Source organism: Sturnira hondurensis, unplaced genomic scaffold (genome assembly GCF_014824575.4).
Source record: "Sturnira hondurensis isolate 20B ecotype Veracruz unplaced genomic scaffold, ASM1482457v3 Scaffold0000780, whole genome shotgun sequence".
In the NCBI taxonomy this organism is placed as follows: domain Eukaryota; kingdom Metazoa; phylum Chordata; class Mammalia; order Chiroptera; family Phyllostomidae; genus Sturnira; species Sturnira hondurensis.
Genome location: NW_028073411.1, coordinates 3,348,625 through 3,372,920, shown reverse-complemented (window position 1 = coordinate 3,372,920; position 24,296 = coordinate 3,348,625). Strand labels below are relative to the sequence as shown.

Genomic DNA, 24,296 nt, shown 5'->3' with positions numbered 1-24,296 from the left:
ATTTTTACAACCAAACAGTATTCCATTGTGTATAGGTGCCATAGTTGTCTTATTTACCGATGGGCACTTGGGCTGATTCCAGGTCCTGGTGATTGTAAATAATGCTGCAATGAACATAGGGGCGCTTATATTCTTTCGAATTAGTGTTTCAGGTTTCTTCAGGTAAATTCCCAGAAGTGGAATCTCTGGATCATAAGGCAGATCCACTTTTAATTTTTTGAGGTATCTCCATAATGCTGTCCATAGTGGCTGCACCAATGTTCATTCCCACCAACAGTGCAAAAGGTTTCTTCCCCCTTCTCCATATCTCGCCAGCACTTGTTTTCGTGTAAACCTCGTTGATGTTTTAATTTGCATTTCTCTGATGATTAGTGATGTTGAGCATCTTCTCATATGTCTGTTGGCCACACCTGTGTCCTCTTTGGAGAAGTGTCTATTCAGGTCCTTTGCCCATTTTTTAAATTGGATTGTTTGGTTTTCTGATGTTGAATTTTATGTTATTAATAAATTTTGGATATTAACCCCATATCAGATGTATCGGCAAGTATGTTCTCCCATTTAGTGGGTTGTCTTTTTATTTTGTTGATGATTTCCTTTGCTTTGTAAAAGATTTTTAGTTTGATATAATCCCATTGTTTAATTTTCTTTTTGTTTCCCTTGCCTGAGGAGCTTTAGAAGAAAAAATAATTCTATGAGCAATGTCCAAGATTTTATTGCCTATGTTTTCTGCCAGGATTTTTATGGTTTTGTGTCTAATATTTAAGTCTTCAGTCCATTTTGAATTTATTCTTGTGTATGATGTAAGAAGTTGGTTGAGTTTCATTTTTCTGCACGTATCTGTTCAATTTTCCCACAGCCATTTATTGAATAAACTGTCTTTAGCCCATTGTATGTACTTGCTTCCTCTGTCAAATATTAATTGGCTATAAAGGTGTTGGTTTATTCCTGGTCTCTCTATCCTGTTCCATTGATCTATTGTGTCTGCTTTTATACCAGTGCCATTGCTGTTTTGGTGACTGTGACCTTATGTTGAATAGTATAGTTTGATATTAGGTAGCTTGATTTCTCCAACCTTATTCTTTTTCCTCAGGATCTCTGTTGCTATTTGTTCTAGTTCTGTGAAAATATATTTTCAGAGATATTACATCATTGGTATCTTGATAGGAATAGCATTAAATCTATAGATTGCTGTGGGTATTATGGACATTTTAATGATGTCAGTTCTTCCTATCTGTGAACATGGCATGTACTTCCACTTATTTGTGTCTTTTTTAATTTCTTTTTTCAGTGTCTCATAATTTTCTGAGTACAGTTCTTTTCCATTCTTGGTAAGATTTATTCCTAGATATTTTATTATTTTTAAAGCTTAGTTTGCTTTTAATGTAGGTGTGGTTGTTAATAACTGTGAGTTTGCTGTCCATTCACTATTCATATTTTTTATCTTTTTCTTAGATAAGTCCCTTTAACATTTCATATAATAAGGGCTTGGTGATGATGAACTCCTTTAACTTGACCTTCTCTGAGAAGCACTTTATCTGTCCTTCCATTCTAAATGACAGGTTTGCTGGATAGAGCCATCTTGGATGTAGGTCCTTGGCTTTCATGACTTGGAATACTTCTTTCCAGCCCCTTCTTGCCTATAAGGTCTCTTTTGAGAAATCAGCTGGAAGTTTGTTGGGAACTCCTTTATAGGTGACTGTCCCCTTATCTCTTGCTGCTTCTAGAATTCTCTCCTTCATTTTAATTTTGGCTAATGTAATTATGATGTGCCTTGGTGTGTTCCTCCCTGGGTCCACCTTTTTTGGGACTCTCTGAGCTTCCTGGACTTCCTGGAAGTCTATTGCCTTTGCCAGACTGGGGAAGTACTCTTTTATTATTTGTTCAAATAAGTTTTCCATTTGTTGCTCTTCCTCTTCCCCTTCTGGAACCCCTATAATTTGGACACTGGGACATTTAAAGATGTCCTGAAGGTTCCTAAGCCTCTTTTAATTTTTTTAATTCTTATTTCTTCATTCTTTTCTGTTTGGTTGTTTCTTCCTTCTGGTCCACACCATTGATTAGAGTCCCACTTTTCTTCCCATCACTGTTGGTTCCCTGTGCATTTTCCTTCATTTCACTTAGTGTAGCCTTCATTTTTTCATCTAATTTGCGACTAAAAGCAACCAGTTCTGTGAGTGACCTGATCACCAGTGTTTTGAACTGTGCATCTGATAGGTTGGCCATCTCTTGATTGCTTAAAAGTATTGGCTCTGTGGCTTTGATTTATTCTTCTGATTGAACCATTTTTGGTCAGGTTGCCCCTGTTACGTATGAGGGGTGGAGCCTTAGGTGTTCACCAGGGCGGGACAACCCACCTTGTCTCTGGGTTGTGGTGCTCTATGTGGGGGCGGGGTCAGAGAGGGAGCAGTGATGCTCGTGCCACGCTCTCTCTCAGATTTTGGTCCCCTCTGCTGCTTCCCACGAGTAAATTGGGCCCTTCTGGTGCTGGTTCCTGGGTGGGTGGTTTTGTGTACCTCTAGGACCCTGTGGATCTCTCCAACAAACTCCTGTGAGGCTGGGAGTCTCTCCTGGCACCTAAACCCTCTGCCACTTCCCACAAACCAGCGCCTTTTCAATCAGTGCTTTTAGTCTTTATTTCCCATCGCTGGGGCCCTGGGTTGTGCGGTTTGTCTCACTGCCCATTTTTTGCCTGCTTTATCTGTGCACGAGTATGTGTCCTTGGTCAGCCAACCACCTTGTGTGCCTTACTGGGTTTGCTGGTTTCCTCCCCCTGCCCGGGTTGCCAACCACCACCTTTTCCTGCTGGGACCCCCAGTCCATCTGCAGACTCTGCCCCTCTTACCGGTCTGGATGAATGGTTCATTGTTGTCCGACTTTGGTACAGTTCAATTTTCTGTCTGTTCTGGTTGTGTTTTGTTTCTAAATCTTTCTTGTCCTTAAATTTAGTAGTGCAAGGAGGTATAGTGTTTCCACCTATGCCTCCACCTTGGCCAGAAGTCCTCATTCTTTCAACATCATCAGCATTTCTTTGCTTTCTCCCTACACACACACACACACACACAATCAAGCTTTAAGATTACTTTTAGTAATAATACTCTGGATTATTAGTAATGAATTGTTCTTTCTAATAGTCTCAAGATTGTCTAAATGATTTACTTTGTTGTCAGTATAATTGTTTAAGAAATGACTATTAAATATGCTAACAAATTCTATTAGTCTAAATTATTATAATATCTATAACTTTTGGAATAAATATAATTTATTAGCATATTAAGTACTTTCTATGGACAAAATTATTTTCAAGTATAAGTAGCTTTTCTTAAAGATACTGTTGTATGTTTTCTTAGTCATTTATAGTATAACTGTCTTAGTTTTACTAAACAAATTCCATGTCAACTCTGAATTATTTAGTATTTAGTATTTAGTATGTGGATGGTATGTGTTGTTTTATAACTTTGTCCAACAATAAAGTTGGAGGAAACTTTTAACATTAAACTTTGTGGTACCGTGCTGAGAGGACGTAATTTTAAGTTATTAGTCTAGTAGTGCTTCACTTTCCTTTGACGTTGGTGTTACTTGAGGACCTAATTATTGCTTACATTGTTTTAATGCTGAGGGATTATTTGGGGGTGGGGAGAAGTGAGACTGGAGGAGCATATGTCTTCAATTAAGAGTTTTAGTATTATAAAGTGTTGGAAAAGATTGGTGCACATTTTCACTTTTGAAGATGGAATAGTTGTAGATAGCCACAGCTCAAGAGTTAAAAATTAACTTACTGAGATTGGTTAATTTTGCACCTAGAATAAAGCTAGATTATTTTTAAAATCTACATAATAGAAATTACTTTTGTTATTGTTCTGTGAAGTAATAAATATTACTACTTTGGGATGTTTTCTTACACCAATCAAATCTTCAATTCTCCAACACCAACAGGGTGTCCAACAATTCAGTTTAATTCTGAAAGTGTCTGTCTGGATTAGTGTCAGATCCCACAGGTTAAAGGGCTTAGTTTCACAAGACTGGCCCCACTCCAGATGCCAGTCAGAAGTCTCTGGCCATGTGTACTTCTGACCAACCTGCTCTCAATTGGGGGTTTCCACAGTCCCTTCTCAGATGTGATGTTTTGCTGGAATGGATTACAAAACTCAGGAAAACACTTTACTTATGTTGACTGTTTTTCTCTGAAGGATACAACTCCAGAACAACCAAATAGAAGAGATATTTAGAACAAGGTGTGGGAGGAAGGGCATGGAGCATCCATGCCCTCTTGGGGCATGTCACCTTCTCAGCACCTCAGTGTGCTCACCAGCCTGGAAGTGCCCTGATCTCAAAGTTCAGGAGTTTGTTTTAATAAACCTCAGTTTCCCCAGAGGTCAGGTGGGTGGGACTGAAAGTTCCAGCCTTAATCACTCAGTCCTGAGGACCAGTCCCATCTTGCAGCTATTTTAGGAGACCAACCCTTGGTAATCTAATTAGCATAAATTAAGGGCAGAAGACACTTCTGTCATGCCTGTCGGTGCAGCTCAGTTAGTTGGAGTGTCGCCCAGTAGACCAGTAGGTCGAAGGTTTGATTCCTGGTCAGATTATAGTGGTCAAAATATAGGAAATATATTTTTTATGGACATACTGGATTACTGAAGTATAATATAAAATTAATTTTACTTATTTCTTTTTACTTTTTAATGTAACTTCTAGACAACTTAAAATCACACATATAGTTCACGTATAGAGTACAGTTTATTTCTGTTAGATGGCACTTACCTAGAAGCTGTGGTGTGCTGTGGGCAGTAAGGAATGAGTTGTTAATGCTGTAGTTCGTGGACTGGTTTGGTGCTTTCAGTTCATGTAGCTACATCTAGGTTTGTGTTTTCTGTAGAACTGTCTCTTTTTTAAAGAAGTGGGACTAAATAGTAGTCCTGTTGTGGACCTCTAGCAGCCATAATTAGAAGACTTCACAGTTTTAATAGAAAACCTTAGTAAAAAATATTTCTTACTGTAATTATTGGTTTGAAATACTGCTTTTTGTAAAATTTGGAAAAAATTTAGCACTTTAAAATGCTGTTTGAAAATTTAATGTTTTTCCTCTTTAGTGCCCTCTGTTTTTGTTTTTGCATGTTTTTTTGGGGGGGCCATACGATAAAGAATTTATTTTTCTAGTTTATTCATTTATTTAATATAGAGCTAGTACTTGAGGGTCTATTATATGCCAGGTACTCATATAGATATTGCAGTATGTTAGAAAGAGAATATTCATATAAACCTTTCAGCCCTCAAGCTAGTGTTCTGTGGGTGCAAAGGGAAGGCAGACTAAACGAAAAACCAAGGAAGCTGGGAAAGTGGGATCAGGCCAGCTAGGTGGTGGGGGCTGTGATTTTAAATGGGGTGGTCGTGGTAGGCCTCACTAAGAAGGTCACAATTAAAGTATGCACTAGTGGGACAAATAAGAGAGTAAATATCTGACATTTTCCAGAGCGATTGTAAAACTGAAATAGGAGGATTTGGGGGTATTTTAGATTAGGAACAAAATGGAAAGCTTTTGTTCTCTAGGTCATTATCTTTTGTCCCATGATAAAAAAAGATTAGATGTCAGTAGACCTGGAATTTGTGACCTGTTTAGATTGAGTTGCTGATTACTGTCCAGTTTGCATGTTCTGTTAATACTGAAAATACTTTGGAAAGTATGGGTACTTGATCAACAAATAATTTTAATAAGAGAAATGAATGACTTTGCTGCTCTGAGCGCAGCAGTAGGAGTTAGTGAGAATTCACATTGTTATTACCTGCTTTGTGATGGAAAAACTTATGGTTTCTAGTGTGTATGAGTTTTGGTTTTTTTCTTTAAATTTTAAAAACTTCCTTCTCTTTTTCTAATTTTTTTTAACCCATTCACACCTTTCATTGATATCATTCAGAATAGTTTTAGAGTTTTTGTTCCTATTAGTTGGTTTGATATATAGTCAACTTTAAAATCAACTTACATGAAAAATATTGTACCTGATATTTCAGTTTTTCTTACGTTAGCTGTTCTGCCTCAAAACCTTTGACATCATTTGTCTAGACACTTCAGAGAACTTGATTAACAGTACAGATATATCTATATCTGAAACAAGGAGAGTCACATGAAAATAGGCAAAAGTAAGGTTAGGAAAAAATAGAAAATAGTTTAAAATATAGGATCAGTGAGTTTTGAATTGTGTGGAGTATTGTTTCTAAAGGAATAAATTCATGTATTTTTTATTTTCTCAGTTAAAAATTTAACCTATTTATTATCTATTGCTGTGAAACAAGTTTCTCCCGAATGTTGTGGTTTACAATACACATGTATCACCTCATGGTTTCTGTGGGTCAGAAATCCAGGTGCAGCTTAGCTGGATCTTCTGGCTCTGGGTCTCACACAAAGCTGCAATTCAGATGTCAGTGGGTATTACAGTTACCATGGAAAGTCATATGGAGGGTCCTCACAAAATTAGAAATAGAACTACCGTGTGACCCAGCAGTCCCACTTCTGGGTATTTATCTGAGGAGATCCAAACCACTAATTTGAAAAGATATATGCATCCATATGTTCACTGCGGCATTATCTACGGTAGCCGAGATATGGAGGCAGCCTGAGTGTCTGTCCGTAGATGAGTGGATAAAGATGTGGTACATATGTACAATGAAATATTACTTGGGCATAAAAAAGAATGGCATCTTACCATTTTTGACTCCATGGATGGATCTAGATTGTATTATGCTAAGTGAAAGAAGTCATGCAGAGAAAGACAAATATATGATTTTATTTACACGTGGATTCTAAAAAACAAGATAAATGAAAAAAATAGAAACCAACTCGTAGATAATAGAGAACAAACTGGTGATTGCTAGATAGGAGCAGCACTGGGGGACTGTGTGAAAAAGACGAAGGGTTTAAGAAGTACAAATGGGCAGTTACAAAATAGCCACAGGGGTGTAAGTGCAGTATAGAGAATATAGTCAGTACTTGTAATGACTGTGCGGTACCAGGTGAGTACTGCACTTACTGGGGGATCACTTCGTAAGTTAAATATCTCACCACCATGCTAGACACTTGAAACTAACATAGTACTGAATGCCAGCTCTAATTGAAAAATTAAAAAAAATTTAGATATATGCAGTTTTTCATTAAAAATTATTTCCCATTCCTGTTTCATCAATTTTTAATTTACCGTATGAAGAGTTTCGTATTAAATACTGTTACAGCCTGGAAGCGGGCAGAGGGGTAGGAGTGTGAGTCAGGACCTGCGTCTGCGCTCCTTCAGTTCTGGCCTGAGAGCCCTGCTGGTCCTGCTCCTCTCCTCCCCCTTCTTCCCCGGGCCTTTTCGGGATCCCAGCATGGCCCTGCACTTATGTAATATACTGTTGTGAGAGTTTAGCACATTTCACATATTGGCTCATCTTCTAACAGACCTCTGAGTTGGGGTGGGCACAGAACCTGTTTATTTCCATTTCACAAATGAATTAAAATTGTACCTTTACTGTACCATTAACTCTGTACTAAATATTGTTGTCATTGTAGATAGGGTGGCTGCACAATTCATCATCCAAACTAGAATAATATTGAGAGTAGAAGAGGGTGCTATTAATAATTACACCAGGCCAATGGATGTATTTGAGGACTGTTCCAGGCAAATGAGGCTTTGTAAGTACTTTGCTGTATGTCTTATCACAGACTGCTTTCCATTTGTACTTGCCTTGATCTGGATCTTGCTCCTTCACTAAATTGTTATTAAATTGACCTACGTGTTGTGCAAAGGTTTGTACTATTAGTAAAGCTTAGATCTATTTCAGTTTAATTTATCACCCTAAATCTTTTTATGCAGTACAGTTTTTCTAGTAACATGGCAGAGACTTGGGTTTTTTTTTTTTTTTTACTCCTGTTTCTTAGAGTTAAGTACTTTTTGGTGTCTTTTTTTTTAGTCTTCAGAAATAATATAGCTTAATATTTTTATATTAATTTTTTATTGTTTTTCAAGTACAGTTGTCTCCATTTCCCACCCTTACCTCCCACTCTCAATCCTACCCCTCACCTTTGGCTTTGTCCATGGGTCCTTTATACGTGTTTCTTGACAATTGTTCCCTTTCTTGTCCTCGTTATTCCCACCCTCCTCCCCTCTGGTTACTGTCAGCCTGTTCTTTGTTTCAATGTTTCTGTTTATATTTTGCTTGCTTGTTTTGTTGATTGGGTTCCACTTATATGTGAGATCATATGGTTGTTTTTCACCTCCTGGCTTATTTCACTCAGCATAATGCTCTCCAGATAAAATAACACTCATCAACCCTTTCTTTTATTTTTAGAATAAAAAAATTTAATAGTAAGTTTTCTGGCTTTCCCAAATTTTCACATCGGACTATCATTTATGTAATAGCCTTAATTTTCCTATAGATCTATTCAGTGTTTGGCCTGCCAGAATTTCTCCCAGGACTTAGTGTTGCAGTTACTAATCACATGGTCTTCAGAAGGCTGTTGTGCTCTAGAAAGCTGTTTTTCTCAGTTTCAAGGTAAGGTGCTGCGTCAGAGAGATGTGAGGTGAATTGCTTTTAGCCCTAGGTAACCTCACTGTATGTTGATTGTAGCATCATGGTTTATGAAGCATTTATACTGTCTTCCATTCTCTGTAGTGATTTTTTTTTGAGATGAGGAGACTGAGGTTTACAGCCAAGTGTGGATGACTTGCTTCTGACTACCCCCTGACCTTTCTACAGTGTTACTAGGTCTGTGGGATGAAACTGGAGGACTCAATTGATAAAGAGCACTTTCCTTTTAAACTGAAGAAACATTTTACTTTGATCCTGAAAGTGTTTAAAATAATTTAAAAGAATACTTACAGCATTTCATTTTAATTGCTCATCCTTGCCAACTGACTTTTTAGAAAACACATTATATCCCATAAGTAGCTAACATTTCTTTCAGATTTTAGCCAAGGAGATACAGGAATTTTTAAGGAATTTTAAAAACCTTTTTTTAATCCTCACCCAAAGCTGTGCTTATTGATTTTAGAGAGAGGGCAAAAGAAAGAGAAGGAGAGAAAGGAACATCGATGTGAGAGAAACATTCATCGGTTGCCTTTCACAGGCATCCTGACTGGGAGCAAACCTGCAAGTTGGCATGTACCCTTACTGGGAATCAAATCTGTGATCTTGCGGTCTCAGGGACGATGCCCAACCAACCGAACCGTATGGGTCAGGGTGAAAAATTATTTTAAAAATTAAATAGTTGATTTCTGGTTTGTTTTAGTTTCCATTTTATTTTTCCTGATTCCCTCAAGGGCTTGGGAAATACGCCTACATTCTTGAGTAAGGGCATTGTTGACCAATTAAAAACAAGACACACCTAGTATTTTAAGTTCCTATTTGTGTGTACAGCACTATACTAAATATGGGGCAGAATGGAAAAATATGAGCTTAGACCTTCATGAATTAACCATATAGTCGGCCACGTAATGCCATAGATATATAATACAAGACATATGAGGGGGGACCCCCCAAAACTTGGAATTTATTTATAAAAATGTTTGTTTATTGTTCCATGTTTAAACTTCAGTCACCTTCAAAGTACTCTCCATTTGATGCAATACACCTATCAAGTCTTTTTTTCATTGCTCAGAACAGTTTTTGAACTCATCGATTTTTATGCCTTTAACTGCTTCTGCCTTTTTTTGTTTCATCTCTTCCATATTAGCAAAATGTTTCCTTTTGAGGACTTTTTTCATTTAGGGAAACAAACAGAAGGTATCTTGGGATGAGATTGGGTGAATAGTGAGGGTGGGGCATGGGGGTCATGCTGTTTTTGGTCAAAAACTGCTGAACATTTAGTGTGGTGTGGGCAGGTACACTTGTAAATCACCCATCATGAAATGGGCAGACGCGTTGAGTCTTCAAAAAAAAATTCACTGAATCCTCTCACAACAATGCCAGCTGGTACACTGATACAGATGGGTTCCTAGAACACCCACCTCCAAGGGGCCTGCCCTCCAGAAGATAATTGAGGGTTTTTTGGGGCCCCTCCTATTATGAGAGATCATACACTAGGATACACATGAGTCATGGAAGTGCTCCTGTGTTTCAGAAGATAAAGTGCACATCTGTTTTTGGGGGTATCCAGGAAAACTTGTGTAGAAGTTATTGAGATGGACTTTTGAAATGGGTCTGATTTTCACAGGTGTAGATGGTAGGTAGGACATTCCAAGATGATGGTAGGTCAGGGTGGGGGAAAAGCATTAAAGCAAGAACAGAGAGGTACTAAGTAATGCAGCAGTGAATAATAAAGTCTGACTCAAGTATGGTGTTGTGGGGGATAGATAGTTTTGAAATGTGCTTGCTTGATTTTTCTTCTTCCTGCTTCTGATCACTTCTCTGATTTCTTTGTTGTTCTTGCTTTTCTTGCACCCTTAAGTGTATGTATTACATAAGATTTATTTTTTAAGACTCATTTTTTTTAAAAGAGCACTTTTAGGTTTACAACAAAATTGAGATGGAGAAACAGATTTTCCATATACCCCCACACATACATAGTATCTCTCATTATCAGCATCACTCACCAGATTGGTGCTTTTTCTTTTCTAACAGGTGAGTCCATAGTTTGCTTTAGGGTGTATTCTTGGTGTTGTACATTCTGTAGGTTTGGACAAATGTATAATGACATATTTATTTATAATATCATACAGAGTATTTTTACTGCCCTGAAAGCCCTCAGTTATTATTGTTTCAGGTATTTCTTCAGTTCTTTTATCATTTTCTTTTCTGGTATTTTTATTACACACATCTTATACTATTGTTGTTGTCCCATAGTCCTTGGCTGTTTTGTCATCTGTTCATCTTTGTTCTCTCTGCTTTTTAGTTTTTGAGGGTTTGGTTGGTATATTTTCTAGGTCAGAAAATTTTTTGTATTTTATTTTATTTTTTGTTATTCTATTACAGTTGTCCCAGTTGTTTTCCCTTTGCTGTCCTCCACCCAGCCCACTCCCCACCCCGGCTCCCATAGTCAGTCCCCGCAGCATTGTCCATGTCTATGGGTCATTCGTACATGTTCTTTGATTAGTCCCTTCTCCTTCTTTTTACTATTATCCCTGTCCCCCTCCCTTCCGGCTGCTGTCAATCTGTTCCGTGTTTCCATGTCTCTGGTTCAACTTTGCTCGTTAGTTACCTCAGAATTTTTTTCTTCAACTGTATTCAGTCTACTAATAAGCCCAGTGTACTAAATTAAGAATTTCTCTATTTCTGTTACAGTGTGTTTGATCTCTAGCATTTCTTTCTGGTTCCTTCTTAGGATTTCCATCAGTCTGTTTACATTGCCTGTCCTTATTACTGCCTTCTTTATCCATTGAAGCCCATAGCATATTGGCTATAGTTGTTTTAAATTCCTGGTCTGATAATTCCAGCATCCCTGCTCTGTTTGATCTGATACTTGTTCTGTTTCTTCAGATTGTGTTTTTTGCTGTTTGGTATGCCATGTAATTTTCTTCTGCATAGCTGGACATGATGTATGGGGCAAAAGGAACCACCGTAAATAGGCTTCTAGTAATAAAGAGGTGAGGTGTGGGAGGGGAAAGTGTTCTGCATTCTTGTTATTATGTCTCATGTTTTTTCAGTGAGCCTCTGTCTCTGGACTGTAAACTTCATTGGTGTTCCCTAGTTTTTGTTTTTTCTTCTTCCTGAGGTGAGACGGGATGGCCAGAGTGAGCTGGAGTTGGGTATTTCTCTTCTCTCACTGGAAGGATGGAGCCTGGTGGAGTTGAGTATTTCCCCTGGTCAGTTAGGCTCTGATAATATGCCTGAAGGTTAGGCTCTGGGTAACTAGTTTCCCCTGAGGGCAGACCTTGTTTAGAGGAACAGAGTCACCTGGAGTTGCTTTTTAAAAATTTAATCTGTATTGTATTTTTTCCATTACTATTTAGTCCCCTTATCTCTCCCTCCCTGCCGCAATCACCACGCTGTTGTCCATGTCCATGAGTCCTTTTTCCTCGATCCCTCCACCTCTTAAACTGTACTCCCCCCCACAACTAGCTGTCATCTGCTCTCTATGAGTCTGTCTTTGTTTTGCTTGTTAGTTCAGTTTGATCATTAGATTCCACATATGAGTGAAATCATATGGTATTTGTCTTTCTCTGACTGGCTTATTTCGCTTAGCATAATGTTCTCCAGGTCCATCCATACTGTGTCAAAGGGTAAAACTTTCTTCTTTTTTATAGCCAAGTAGTATTCCATTGTATAAATGCCCCATACTTATTTAATCCACTCATCTATTGATGGAAAATCAGTTCTTATCATGTATGATTCCAGTGATGTATTTCACGGAGCTAAAACAAATATTTCAAAAATTTATATGGAACCACAAAAGGCTCCGCATAGCAACAACAGTCCTGAAAAAGAAGAACAAAGTTGGAGGAATCATGCTGTCTAATATGAGACTATACTACAAGGCCATAGTTATCAGAACAGCCTGGTACTGGCATAGAAACAGACACATAGATCAATGGAACAGAATAGAGAGCCCAGACATAAACCCACACCTTTATAACCAATTAATATTTGACAGAGGAAGCAAACACATACAATGGGCTAAAGATAGTTTATTCAATAAATGGTATTGGGGAAATTGGACAGATGTGCAGAAAAATGAAACTAGACCACTGCCTTCTATATCACACACAAGAATAAATTAAAAGTGAAGTATTTTGAAATATTTTTTTCCCTCCCCCTGTTGGGAACAGGAAGGGATTTTTTTTCTTCCCCTCAGTATTTGCTGTGGGAATCTGGTCAAGCTTCTGGAGGTAATTTTCACAGTGTGGTAGGGGTTCTTGTCAGGTAGGAAGAAACTTTCCTCTGCCCTCCTAAGTTCTTTAGGCTGGCCTTATATTATAATTAAATCTGCATGAGGCTGGGTAATGAGAAAAAAAACAAATTTAATTACATGCATGCACATGGGACTACCACATACATGATAGAGTCAGAGACAGAAAGAAAAAGTGAGGTACATATGGCATTCTGAACTGAAGAAGTAAAACACCTTGGGGCTCCAGAGGGTCATTGCAGGGTGAGAAGAAGGATAAATAAATGTTCAGTAATTAGGAGTTTGCCTCACCATATACACAGGTGAACAAAGTTTTTCTCTGATAATCTTTTACTATGGACAAGGGCTCTTACTCAAATTCTTCTAGGTAGTTAAAGGGGGGGGTCAGAAATTTCTCTTGAGTCTGCAGGGTCTCTGTTACCTTTAGTTCAAAATAATTCACATACCTCAGAGGTACATTTTGGGATGACTCATCCTGAGCCTCTATACCCTCCTTATGCCTGGATATCCCTGGAGTTTGTAATTCTTAGATTTCTCTGCAGTTTGTCAGTTATAGTTCGTATTTTTCTACCCCTGCATTGGGCAGCAGTTAATTGTGTCCTTCCTTCTCTAATAGATCCAATAAGAGTTTTTTTACTATTTAGTCAGTTCAGATTTTTTACTGGTTAGAGTGAAGTGGCAACTTGCAAGCTCCTTACATGTGGAACCAGAAACTAGAAGTCTGTTTCATAAGATTTTTATGTTTTGGGACGCTTTTCCTTCTTTCAAGTAGGAAGCTTTATTTAGGCTTATGGCTTTAATTACCACTTCTCTGTATGTTTAATTCTGCCTTCTATCCTGAATTCCATTCTTATATTTTGTATGCTAGGATCTCCAACTCTGTCCTAAATTCTAAAAAACTACATTGCTGTCTCTCCCTGCTTTCTTGTCTAGAAAGTTTTAGGTTGAGTCAGTTATTGACTGACTTCTTTAAAAAAAAGGATTTTATTTATTCATTTTAAGAGAGAGGGCAAGGGAGGGAGAAAGAAAGGTAGAGAAATATCAATCGGTTGGTTGCCTCTTGCACCTTCCCAACTGGGGACCTGGCCCGCAACCCAGGCATGTGCCCTGACTGGGGATCGCAGTGGCTACCTTTCAGTTTACAGGCTGGTGCTCAGTCCACTGAATTATACCAGCCGGGGCACTCACTGACTCTCTTAAAAACCTGTTTCCTGTCTGTCCTGAACTACGTTGTTATTAACTACGTTGTTATTTTTATTGATGGTATCACTGTTTTACTTAAAACTCTGGCTCAGTGCCGCTTCTTGCCCCCCTCTCTGAGTTGTTTGTTTTGTTTTTATGATTTGATTTCTAAGTGGCCTTCCCATTGCTATTTTCTTCTTTTAAAGTCCATTTTGACTATTACTTGAGTAACACATTTTAGAACTCAGTATTTTTTTATCCTCTTTTCCCTACTCAAAACCTTATATTAGATCTTCATGGTCCACTGGTCTCAGTCTTTCATTTGCATCAGAATCACCTGGAGGACTTATCAAAACAGGTGACGTGGCCCACTGAGAATTTCTCATTCAGTAGGCCTAGGAAGATGCCCAAGGATTTGCCTTTCTCATAAACAGAGGCCATGTAACCACTGGGGACTTATTTACCTGCATTTATGTCCATAAACTCTGTATTCTCTCCTGTTACCATGGGTTCACTATGCTCCTTGGGAATGTGAATTCTTTGTGTACTCACTCAATCTCATCTGTTTTTACTAAACTTGGACAATGATTTAGCATTTTTCTTCTCCAACAACTATATTTTTGGTTTGTTTTTATTAATTGGAATACTTCTTTAAAGAGAAATTTTAACACATCGGTTATTTGTTTTTTTATAAGGAAGACAGGATAAATGTTGGTTCTTTCCCTTTATTTATAGCTTTCAGAAATAATTAGTTTCCAAGAGTCCTTCAAAGGAGATAGAAGAATGTTGGGGGTTGGGCAGAGCTAAGTGGGTTGTGGGTAGATGAGTATGTGTGTAGTATCATGAACATACGAATTTAAATGCATTTCAGGCTATTATGATGTATTTTGTTGTTTAAATTGTCCCGTATTTGGTCAGTGGAATCTAATTTTAGCCTGCACCTTAATCCTTGTAGCCCAGCCTTAGTAGTCTCTGATGTTTTTTTGCTTTATGCTGTGATAAGTTGTTCCAGGCTCAGCTTGTACATCTCTGGCCTCAGAATTCCACTTTCTTCAACTGTTTCCTAAGAAGCCTTGATTTCTTTTATAGGAGGAAAACAGTACCTGACAGACCACAATCAAGGTGCTAGCAGTGCTTAGTCATTTTTTCTTGTCTTTTCCATGAATAGAACTAGGAATTTTTTAAGATGATATACACTGAGAATTCAGCTTGATACTTAATGAGACGAATTTAGTACTACAGGGTTTTTAACTTCATTGATTTTTACCTCCTTATCTTCCTACAATCACATGGAAACTCTTGGTGCTTAACGATGCCAGCATAGTTACTCACTAGATTTATCATACAGTATGCACACAATAGTCTCAGCATAACACTGCTAACATTAACACCAATGATATGTTTATTGAAAACAGTTTAACCCTCTTTTTTAATGAGTTCTTTTTTTGTCGTTCATGGGTTATATTCCACTAGGGATATATAGTGAAAGTCAATGGAGATAACTCCTAACTGATGATTACATTCTAACTAGAAAATACAGTTACGTTACTTTGTTTAACTTAACTTTTAACTTTGTGATTACATTCAAAGATTAATTTTGTTTCATAATTTAAAAAATGGTTTCATAGTCCTATCCATGAGGCAAAACTATATGCAAGAAGTATAACTTTTATCCCTGTCCCACATGCATATATCGTATTTCCTCTGTCCCTTTCAAGGTCCACAATACCGTCTCCTTACCCCACTGCCAATTTTATGGTGTACTTGCCATTTGAATGATTAAATATTAACAAATACTTAGATCTTTTTATTCTCACATTCTTAAAAAAATCACCTTATTGCAAGTAGCAAAATACTTTTAATTGTACTTATCTCTCTTATCAGAAAGAAAACAATACATATTCCCACATGTAAATTAAGTATACAGTAGACATTTCATAAAAGAAATACAAATGGTTAATAAGCACATAAGAGAATTTTAACCTCAATAAGACTCTGGGAATGCCTGATTTAGTTCTGTGTTTTTCTTGGGAATTATCAAACAGTGCCTTGGTGAACCCAGGTAACACATTCTTGCATTAGGATAGGAGTTAAGAGAGAGTACCGCAAAATACAAGGTCTCTCCAGAAGGTATCCAGCTATGTAATACGGAAAATAGAGGCATTTACTGGAGAAGATACAAGATACAAGAAACATTGCACGTAGGAAGAGCCTGCAGTGTTTTTCAAGGAACCCATCTGCTTTAAGTGACTCACACATCAGACCTTGGACACTGTGTTGTTTTGATGACAGGTGTCCTTTGGGAAAGTCTGTGCTTACATTATTGGTGAAAAAGTTGTGGTTTTTCTACTTCTGTGTTATATATTTTGTTTGAGAATATCTAAAATAGTACTTTAAGAATATTGGGTAATCTTTTCTTTATAAATGTCTCATAGTCCCCCAAGTGTGTATTAAGCCTGCCAGTATAGTCAGAGTGAAACTCATTTATTCAGGCTTTAGACTTTAACAGCAAAATGACATTTATAAATAAAAACCAGTCAAAATATTTTGATTTAATATAGTTTTATTGTCTAATACTTCTGTGTACTATGCATTTGATTTTCATAACCATACATGATAGACAGTTTTATTTTTCTGGTTGTACAGAGAAGAAATATGAGACCAAGGAGAATTTAAGTAATGGTCAAGTTTTGAATATAGCCTGTCAGAGTGCAGAGTCTGAGTGCCTAACTGGGATAATAAATCATCTGTACTAGGTATTCAGGTCCTAAAATTGTGTCTTTAAAAATAAAAGGGAAAACAGATTTTTCATTGTCATATGGAAATCAGGACAAGACTTGTGTAGTCCAGGCCTCCTGAGGAACTGAAACAAAAATCTTCAAGAACCAAGGCAGTTTCTGCTACCATTTCTTTCTCTGACCCCATCTCCATTCTCTTTTATTGTTTCTCTCTCTGTGTGTTGGCTTCCTCTCTTCTCCTTATCACCTGGTCCACCCTGACTGCCCATAAAATGGTACCTTCAATACCAGTGTGTTTATCACCTTAAAAATCTAGAGCCATGACCAACTGTACCTTTTCATGATCTGAGTTACAGTTTCTGGTAAAATAGAATTTTGCTGTCCTGATTAGGCTCTGGATTGTTTTCTTTTGGGTCAGTGTCCATCCTTTGATCACTTAGGCATGGCCCTGGGTGGTAGGGTGAGGGAGCTGTGACTGGATACCTTCAGGGCTTCGTACTAATTGATAGATAGGTTCTCAGGAAAAGAGGTATAGACTTGAATAGAGTCCCAAAATTTGTATATACAGCAGGTCCTCAAATAATGTCATTTCATTCAAGCTAATTTTGTTATAATGTTGATGAGATGCCATAGGAACTTAACTTTTGTTTATATCAGTTAGCCTGTGGTAAAGTTGGTTTCATTATACATCAAACTGTTTAAAGTCACAGAACCTACCGATGATGTTAAGTGAGCACTTACTGTACTAATTTGTATCAGATAATATTAAAGCAGTGTCATAAAAATAATGGCACAAATACAAAATATAAGTACAAGGACATAACATAAAAATAAAATATAAAAAAAACCCAAATAACAGCACAAATACAAATACAAAGTACAAAATGATAATGGGTACAAGAAACTGAAATTGGTTGATCATTTAAAAGCTACCACCCTAAAACTGGGTATGTAATTTTTTTCACGGTACTAAAGGAATTTCATTAAAACAATAACCTTTGTGAATGTTTTTGGAAAGAATATTCAATAGTCATTCTTTACTGAGCATTTTTTTATTTGTATTGTCAGTTCAGGTTTACCTGTAGTGGGTTTGCATAAGTGAATATGCTTATCAAGGAAGTCTACATTATTTGATTCACATTGCTTGAAGATTTACTTCATAGAATTTAAGATTCTTTTTTTAAAAAATTTATTTATCTTTAGGGAGGAAGGGAAGGAGAGGAGAGAAACATCAATGTATGGTTGCCTCTCGTGAGTTCCCTGTTGGGAACTGGCCTGCAACCCAGGCACGTGCCCTCACTGGGAATCAAACCGAGATCGTGTGGTTTACAGGCTCGCGCTCAATCCACTGAGCTACACCAGCCAGGAAGATTCTGGTTTTTTGATTTCTTATTTCATTATTTCTGTGAAGAAATATTTGTCATTTGTCATGCATTTTGCATTATTGGTGACTGCTTTAAAAATTTCTGTAGTAGCCTACCTCAGTTCTAAAATTTGCAATTTTCTAGGAAGTTTTAGAAAAGTCTGGGTAGATTGGTCTGCTCTTTTGCAGCATTTTGGGAAGAAGGTTTAAGGAAGCTGATGATTTCTCATTTATTTTCAGTTAAACGTTTTTCAGCTTTGTTTCAACATAAAATAATTTTAATAATAGTATTTCCTAATCATATTTTATGATCAATTTTTGAAGAGATAGGAGATATAGACTATGCTTTTATATAATTTATTACAAATTGTGTTATCTTGGGCTTATTTTAAAACAGAAATATACAGGGCGGGGCAGAAGTAGGTTTACAGCTGTGAGTGTGTGAAATATCAAGTTTATTCTTCTATCATTATTTATTAATTATTATATTATTTTCCATATGAACAGAAACCTACTTTTGCCTCACCCTCTATATTAATTTTCAAATGATGATTTCAGGAGAAATATAATTCAGTGTGTGTTTTTAGTTTTTACCCAGTTTTCTTAGGAGCCAGATAGTTCTTTCACACCAGTGAGCTATAGATATCATCAAAGCCTAAAAATATGTTTAATTTTTTTTTTTGGTTAAGCTCATATTTTAGTAGATAACTATACACTTATTCTGGGCTTTCTAAAAGAGTTAAATAACTCTTTCTAAAAGAGTCAAGTAACAAGTAACAAGTCTAGTCTGTATGTGGAAATTAGCTTTATTTTCTCAAATATACTGATCGTGAAGCTACAGAACTGGACTTTTGGGTTCTTTGACTTCATGGAGTGAGAAGAATTTCCTAGGACATTGAGTTTGTTGTTGTGGTTATGTATCTCATAAATGAAACAGTTGCCATTTATTTAACTGACTGGACCAGTTCCAAAGCAGGCTTCCTCAGTGTTCTCTTCATTATGGTTTTTCATGTAGAATTTCTCTATAGCTCTTGGGCCCCTTCAAAGATAGGGGCAGTTTCTGGGTATCTCAGTGGCAGTGACTTTTTCAGATATGTGTACTAGATTCTGAAGGCATCAGTCAGGAAGAGCAGGAGGGGTGGGCAGAAAAAGAGAAATAGAAAATAGGAATATAGACAGGGAGGAGTTGGGGCAATGAGACAGGCCCCTTTAAAAATAACTTTTAGCACTTCTGGCCAAGATGGAGGTGTAGGTGGAAACACTGTGCCTCCTCGCACAACCAAGTTTAAAGACAACAGAGTTTTAGTAGCAAAAAGGCAACCAAAACACAGAAAATTGAACTGTATGAAAGTCTGAAAACAACGAACCATTCATCCAGACCGTTAAGAGGGGTGGGGTCAGCGACTGGCGGAGAGGGGTCCCGGCAGGAAAAAGCAGCCGGATGGACCTAGGCATGCAGGTGGCAGTTGGTGGATCCCTGGTGTGGGGTGGCAACGGGCAGACCCAGTGAAGGTACAAGGCAGCTGGCTGACTGTGGTGGCATATTCACAGGCAGATAAACCAGGTGAAGGAGTGATCAGTGAGACAGACCGAGTGGGCTGGGGCCCCAGCAACGGGAATTAAAGTCTAAAAGCACCAATTGGAAAAACTTCCCGGGTTGAGGTGCTGGGAGAAGCTCCCAGGCTTACAGAGAGTTTGTTGGAGAGACCCACAGGGTCCTGGAGGGTGCACAGGCCTACACACCCAGGAGTCAGCACCAGGGCGGGGCCTGGTTTGCTTTCAGAAAGCTACAGAGGAGAGCAAAATTGAAGAGAGAGTGGAGCAAACGCCATTACCCTTTTCTGACCGTGCCCCCACATACAGCGTCACAACCCAGCTACTGGGTCCCTCTGCCCTGGTGAACAACTAAGGCTGCGCCCCTCATACATAACAGGTTCAAACAGACCAAACATTATGGCTCAAGCAGAAAAAGAGCTCAAAGCCCCAGAGCCAACACTTCTAAGCGAACCAAGAGATAGCCAATCTATCAGATGCACAGTTCAAAATACTGGTGATCAGGATGCTCACAGAACTGGTTGATTTTAGTCACAAATTAGAGGAACAAATGAGGGCTAAACTAATTGAAATGAAGGGAAATGCACAGAAAACCAATAGTGATGGAAAGGAAACTGGGACTCAAATCAATGGAGTGGACCAGAAGGAAGAGGAAAATGACCAAACAGAAAAGAACGAAGAAACAAGAATTCAAAAAAATTAGGGAAGGCTTGGGAAACTCCAGGGCATCTTTAAATGTTCCAACACCTAGATTATAGGGGTACCAGAAGGGGAAGAGGAACAGCAACAAGTGGAAAACTTATTTGAACAAATAATAAAGGAGAACTTCCCCAGTCTGGCAAAGGAAATAGATTTCTAGGAAATCCAGGAAGCTCAGAGAGTCCCAAAGAAGTTGGACCCAAGAAGGAACACACCAAGGCACATCATAATTACATTAGCCAAGATAAAAATGAAGGAGAGAATCCTAGAAGCAGCAAGAGATAAGGGGACAGTCACCTACAAAGGAGTACCCATCAGACTGTCAGCTGATTTCTCAAAAGTAACCTTACAGACAAGAAGGGGCTGGAAAGAAGTATTTCAAGTCATGAAATCCAAAGACCTACATCCAAGATGGCTCTATCCAGCAAAGCTTTCATTTAGAATGGAAGGGCAGATAAAGTGCTTCTCAGATAAGGTCAAATTCAAGGAGTTCATCATCACCAAGCCCTTATTATATGAAATGTTAAAGGGACTTATCTAAGAAAAAGAACAGTGAAAGGACAGCAAACTCACATATTAACAACCACACCTAAAACAAAAGCAAACTAAGAGGACAGCTAGATCAGGAGCGGAACCATAGAAAGGAGATCACATGGAGGGTTAGCAACAGGGGAGTGGGAGGCCAAGAAAGGGGGAGAAGGTACAGAGACTAAGTAGCATAGATGGTAGGTAGAAAATAGACGGTGGGGAGGGCAAGAATAGTATGGGAAATAGAGGATATAAAGAACTTGTGACACATGGACATAAACTAACAGGGGAGGAGTGGTGGGGGAGGAGGTGTGCAGGGTGGAGGGGAATGAAGGAGGGAAATGGGACAACTAATGGCATAATAAAAATAAATAAATTAAAAAAATAACTTTTAAAAAGGGCATTTAGAAAAAAAGAGTAAGGCATTATTTCTAATAACCTTTAGGTCAGTGCTTTTCAAATTATCTGTGGTAGAGGACCAGGTTTTTCATTTTTAATTCATTATTCATAGGGCCATGCATGTAAGTACATTTATCACATGCGTGGGTCAGGTGCTTTGAAAACATTGTCTAATTGCTGCAAAGATTTCTAGGTCTACTTTTCAGTTCTGTCTGTACTACAGATTGGTATCAGTTTTAACAGTGACTACAGTCTGCTGACCATGTGTTGAATAGAGTTGTTGATCCTAAAAAGCTTTTTTCTTCATTTTACACCCAAAATATTGACACTCAAAAAAGTGAAATGATTTGCTCAGTATTACACAGCTATTGATTTTTTGTTTGTTTGTTTCAGTAGAGAACAGCTCTATTCAAAAGTAAAAGTTGGTCTTTTTTTGGAAGATGTCCATTGTCAGTATGTAAAACTCAGGAAATTATGCCTCTGGGGATTTTAACTTTCTGCATCTTGGATTCTGAAGTAATCTTTTGTATTGTTGTATATTTTTGGAATCAGAAGAAAGTCAATAAAAATACCAAAACAAGAAAAATCAGAAATATCGAAATATAAAAAGCATAATTTAAAAAACTATTAGTTTCATGTAATTAGATTAATATATTATTAATATGGGGGAAGTGTGAAGAGATAAGGCCTAAAAGACTGTCAGGGACAGGATAGGTAATGGTGTGTAAGCTATAAAAGGAATTTGCTTTTCATTTGTAGACAGTGGGGAGAAATTTAACAATTTTGCATGATGAAGTAGTATAGAGGAGGTTGTTTTTCAGCAAAGAAAGTTTTAGTGCTTTTTCTTTGTACTATTAAAGTAAGATTAACAGAGGGTCTACTTCAGTTTTGTAAAATACTTTAGTTCTAAACACTGTAATCGAATGCCTATCAGTTGTAAGGAATAGCTTAAAAGATAGGAGAATATAGAAATTTGATGCAGTAATTGAGATTAGTACTTAATGTGTTTTGAAACAGCCCTGCCACTAAGTAGTTGATAAAAAATGTATAATATTGAGGTAGTATATTATGCTATTGAGCAGAACCAAATTGCTTGGGTTGGAATCACATCTTTGCTTTCCATTATATTTTCAATCTTGGGCAAAATACTTAACTTTTTTGAGACTTGGTTTTCTAATCTATAATTGAGGCTACGTAATACTTAACCTATGGACCTGTCATGAAGTTAAATGACTGTGTGTGTGTGTTTTGTTATAGGTATGTAGACATAATTATTCAATCATGTAGACTAGTTCCTGGCAAATAATGAACATTAAATATGTACTTTTGCTGCTGCTGTCATGATTTGTAGTAGAAGCCATTTTATTAAATAAATTATATAAACATGTAAGAATAATGTGAGTATAAAATATCAAAATGTATCAGTTACTATCTGATAATCACCACCCACTGGATTTCAATTTTTTTTCTCAGTTTAGAGAGACTGAAATAATGGATTTAAGTGTATTTAACTCAGTGTTTTCTCTTTTATAGTTTATCAGAGAAGATATGAAATCTAAAGATGCTACTAAAAAACACAGCCACCTGCACCGAGAAGACAAGCATATAACTGTTGAGGATTTGTGGAAACGATGGAAGACCTCAGAAGGTGAGACAGTACAGTGACCTAGGTCCCCTACCTGCTTCTCTGCTTGCTCGGCCATTGTTAACTCACTGACTGCGTATGATCTTACAAAAGATCCAAATAACATTTCTGTGTGGGTATTTACATTTTGGTAAATAATTATTTTATCAAATAAATATATAGATTCCAAAGTTTTCTTTGTAGTTATGGAGAAGAGTTTCTAAAGTGTTTAGATGACAAAGAACTTGTAAGCTTTTCCTTAAATAAACCCTTAATCAAGTTTCTAATATCTGCATGATAAAGTTGTATAATTTATATTTTTATTCCTTTTTCTTAAATCCTCAAGCTTACTTATGGACAGTAATTGTTTAGGGCAGGAAAAGCATATTACCTAAAAACTCAACTTGATCCCTAAAAGTAGAAAGCTACTTAATTTTTTTTAAAAGCCTGTTAAGGTTATTATTACTTTTTTCAGTAACATAGTCAACCAAACTGTCTAATGTTACTGTGCTTTTACCAAAGTCAAATAATTATGTTGTAGTGAAACAAATATGTTTTTCTCTTCCAAGTTTGAGCAATAAAATGAAATTAAAAGGAAGCTGGAACAGATTACCGAGTAGGAGTATAAAGATATAATGAAGTTTACTACACTGTCAGTGACAATGTTTGGAAATGGGAAAAGTACAGAAAACCACTCCACCACGCTCAGCACTTTTATCAGTGTAGAAGACTTATAGCTTGCTTATGTGTTTTTTTCATTTTTTAAAAGAGGCATGTGTTGCAGATACTAGAAAGGGGGTAAAAATACCACTAACGTCAATAAAAAGATACAGACTTTAGAAATTTGTCTCTGCATTTCCCCTCCCCATGCCACTTTTAAGTAATGTGAACTTGAATAAGAATAGGGATAAATGAATATAAATTGCATCAGGCAAAGTGCTCAGGTAGAAAACTCAGAAAGACTCTCTGCATGAAATATCATGGCAATATGTAGATGCTATGGAAGGAATTGGAGATTTACTATTGCTACTAGTATATTTTAGATTTCATGTATCTGATAAGTTGAATGGAACTCACTGAAACATTTTTTCTAGTAAAGGAAAAAAGGTTTGACCACTTTTCATCTCTTGATATGCTACCACCTAGTTCAGTCCCCATCTCTTGCCTGCCTAGGTAATTGCAATAGCCACTTAATGGTCTCCTTGCATATACTTGTGCTCTGTTGTAGTCTGTTTTTCATTTAGCAGAGTAACTTACTTAAAACATAAATCATATCTGCTCAGAGACTGCTACATATCTGCTCAGAGACTGCTCATATCTGCTACAGTGACTCAGAGTAAAAGCCAACATCATTACAAAGAGCTTAAGCTTCTATTTGATCTGATTTATACTCCCACC

At 37.3% G+C, this 24,296-nt stretch overlaps 1 protein-coding gene across 2 annotated transcripts in view; it reads left to right on the top strand.

Annotated features, from left to right (window-relative positions):
- STIM2 (stromal interaction molecule 2) overlaps nt 1-24,296 on the top strand; it is a 130,812-nt gene that overhangs the window by 49,272 nt on the left and 57,244 nt on the right. For both annotated transcript variants that reach the window (XM_037044705.1, XM_037044710.1), the window contains exon 3: nt 22,808-22,922. In XM_037044705.1, the coding sequence (XP_036900600.1) occupies nt 22,808-22,922 (115 nt within the window). The remainder of the gene's footprint in view (nt 1-22,807; nt 22,923-24,296) is intronic.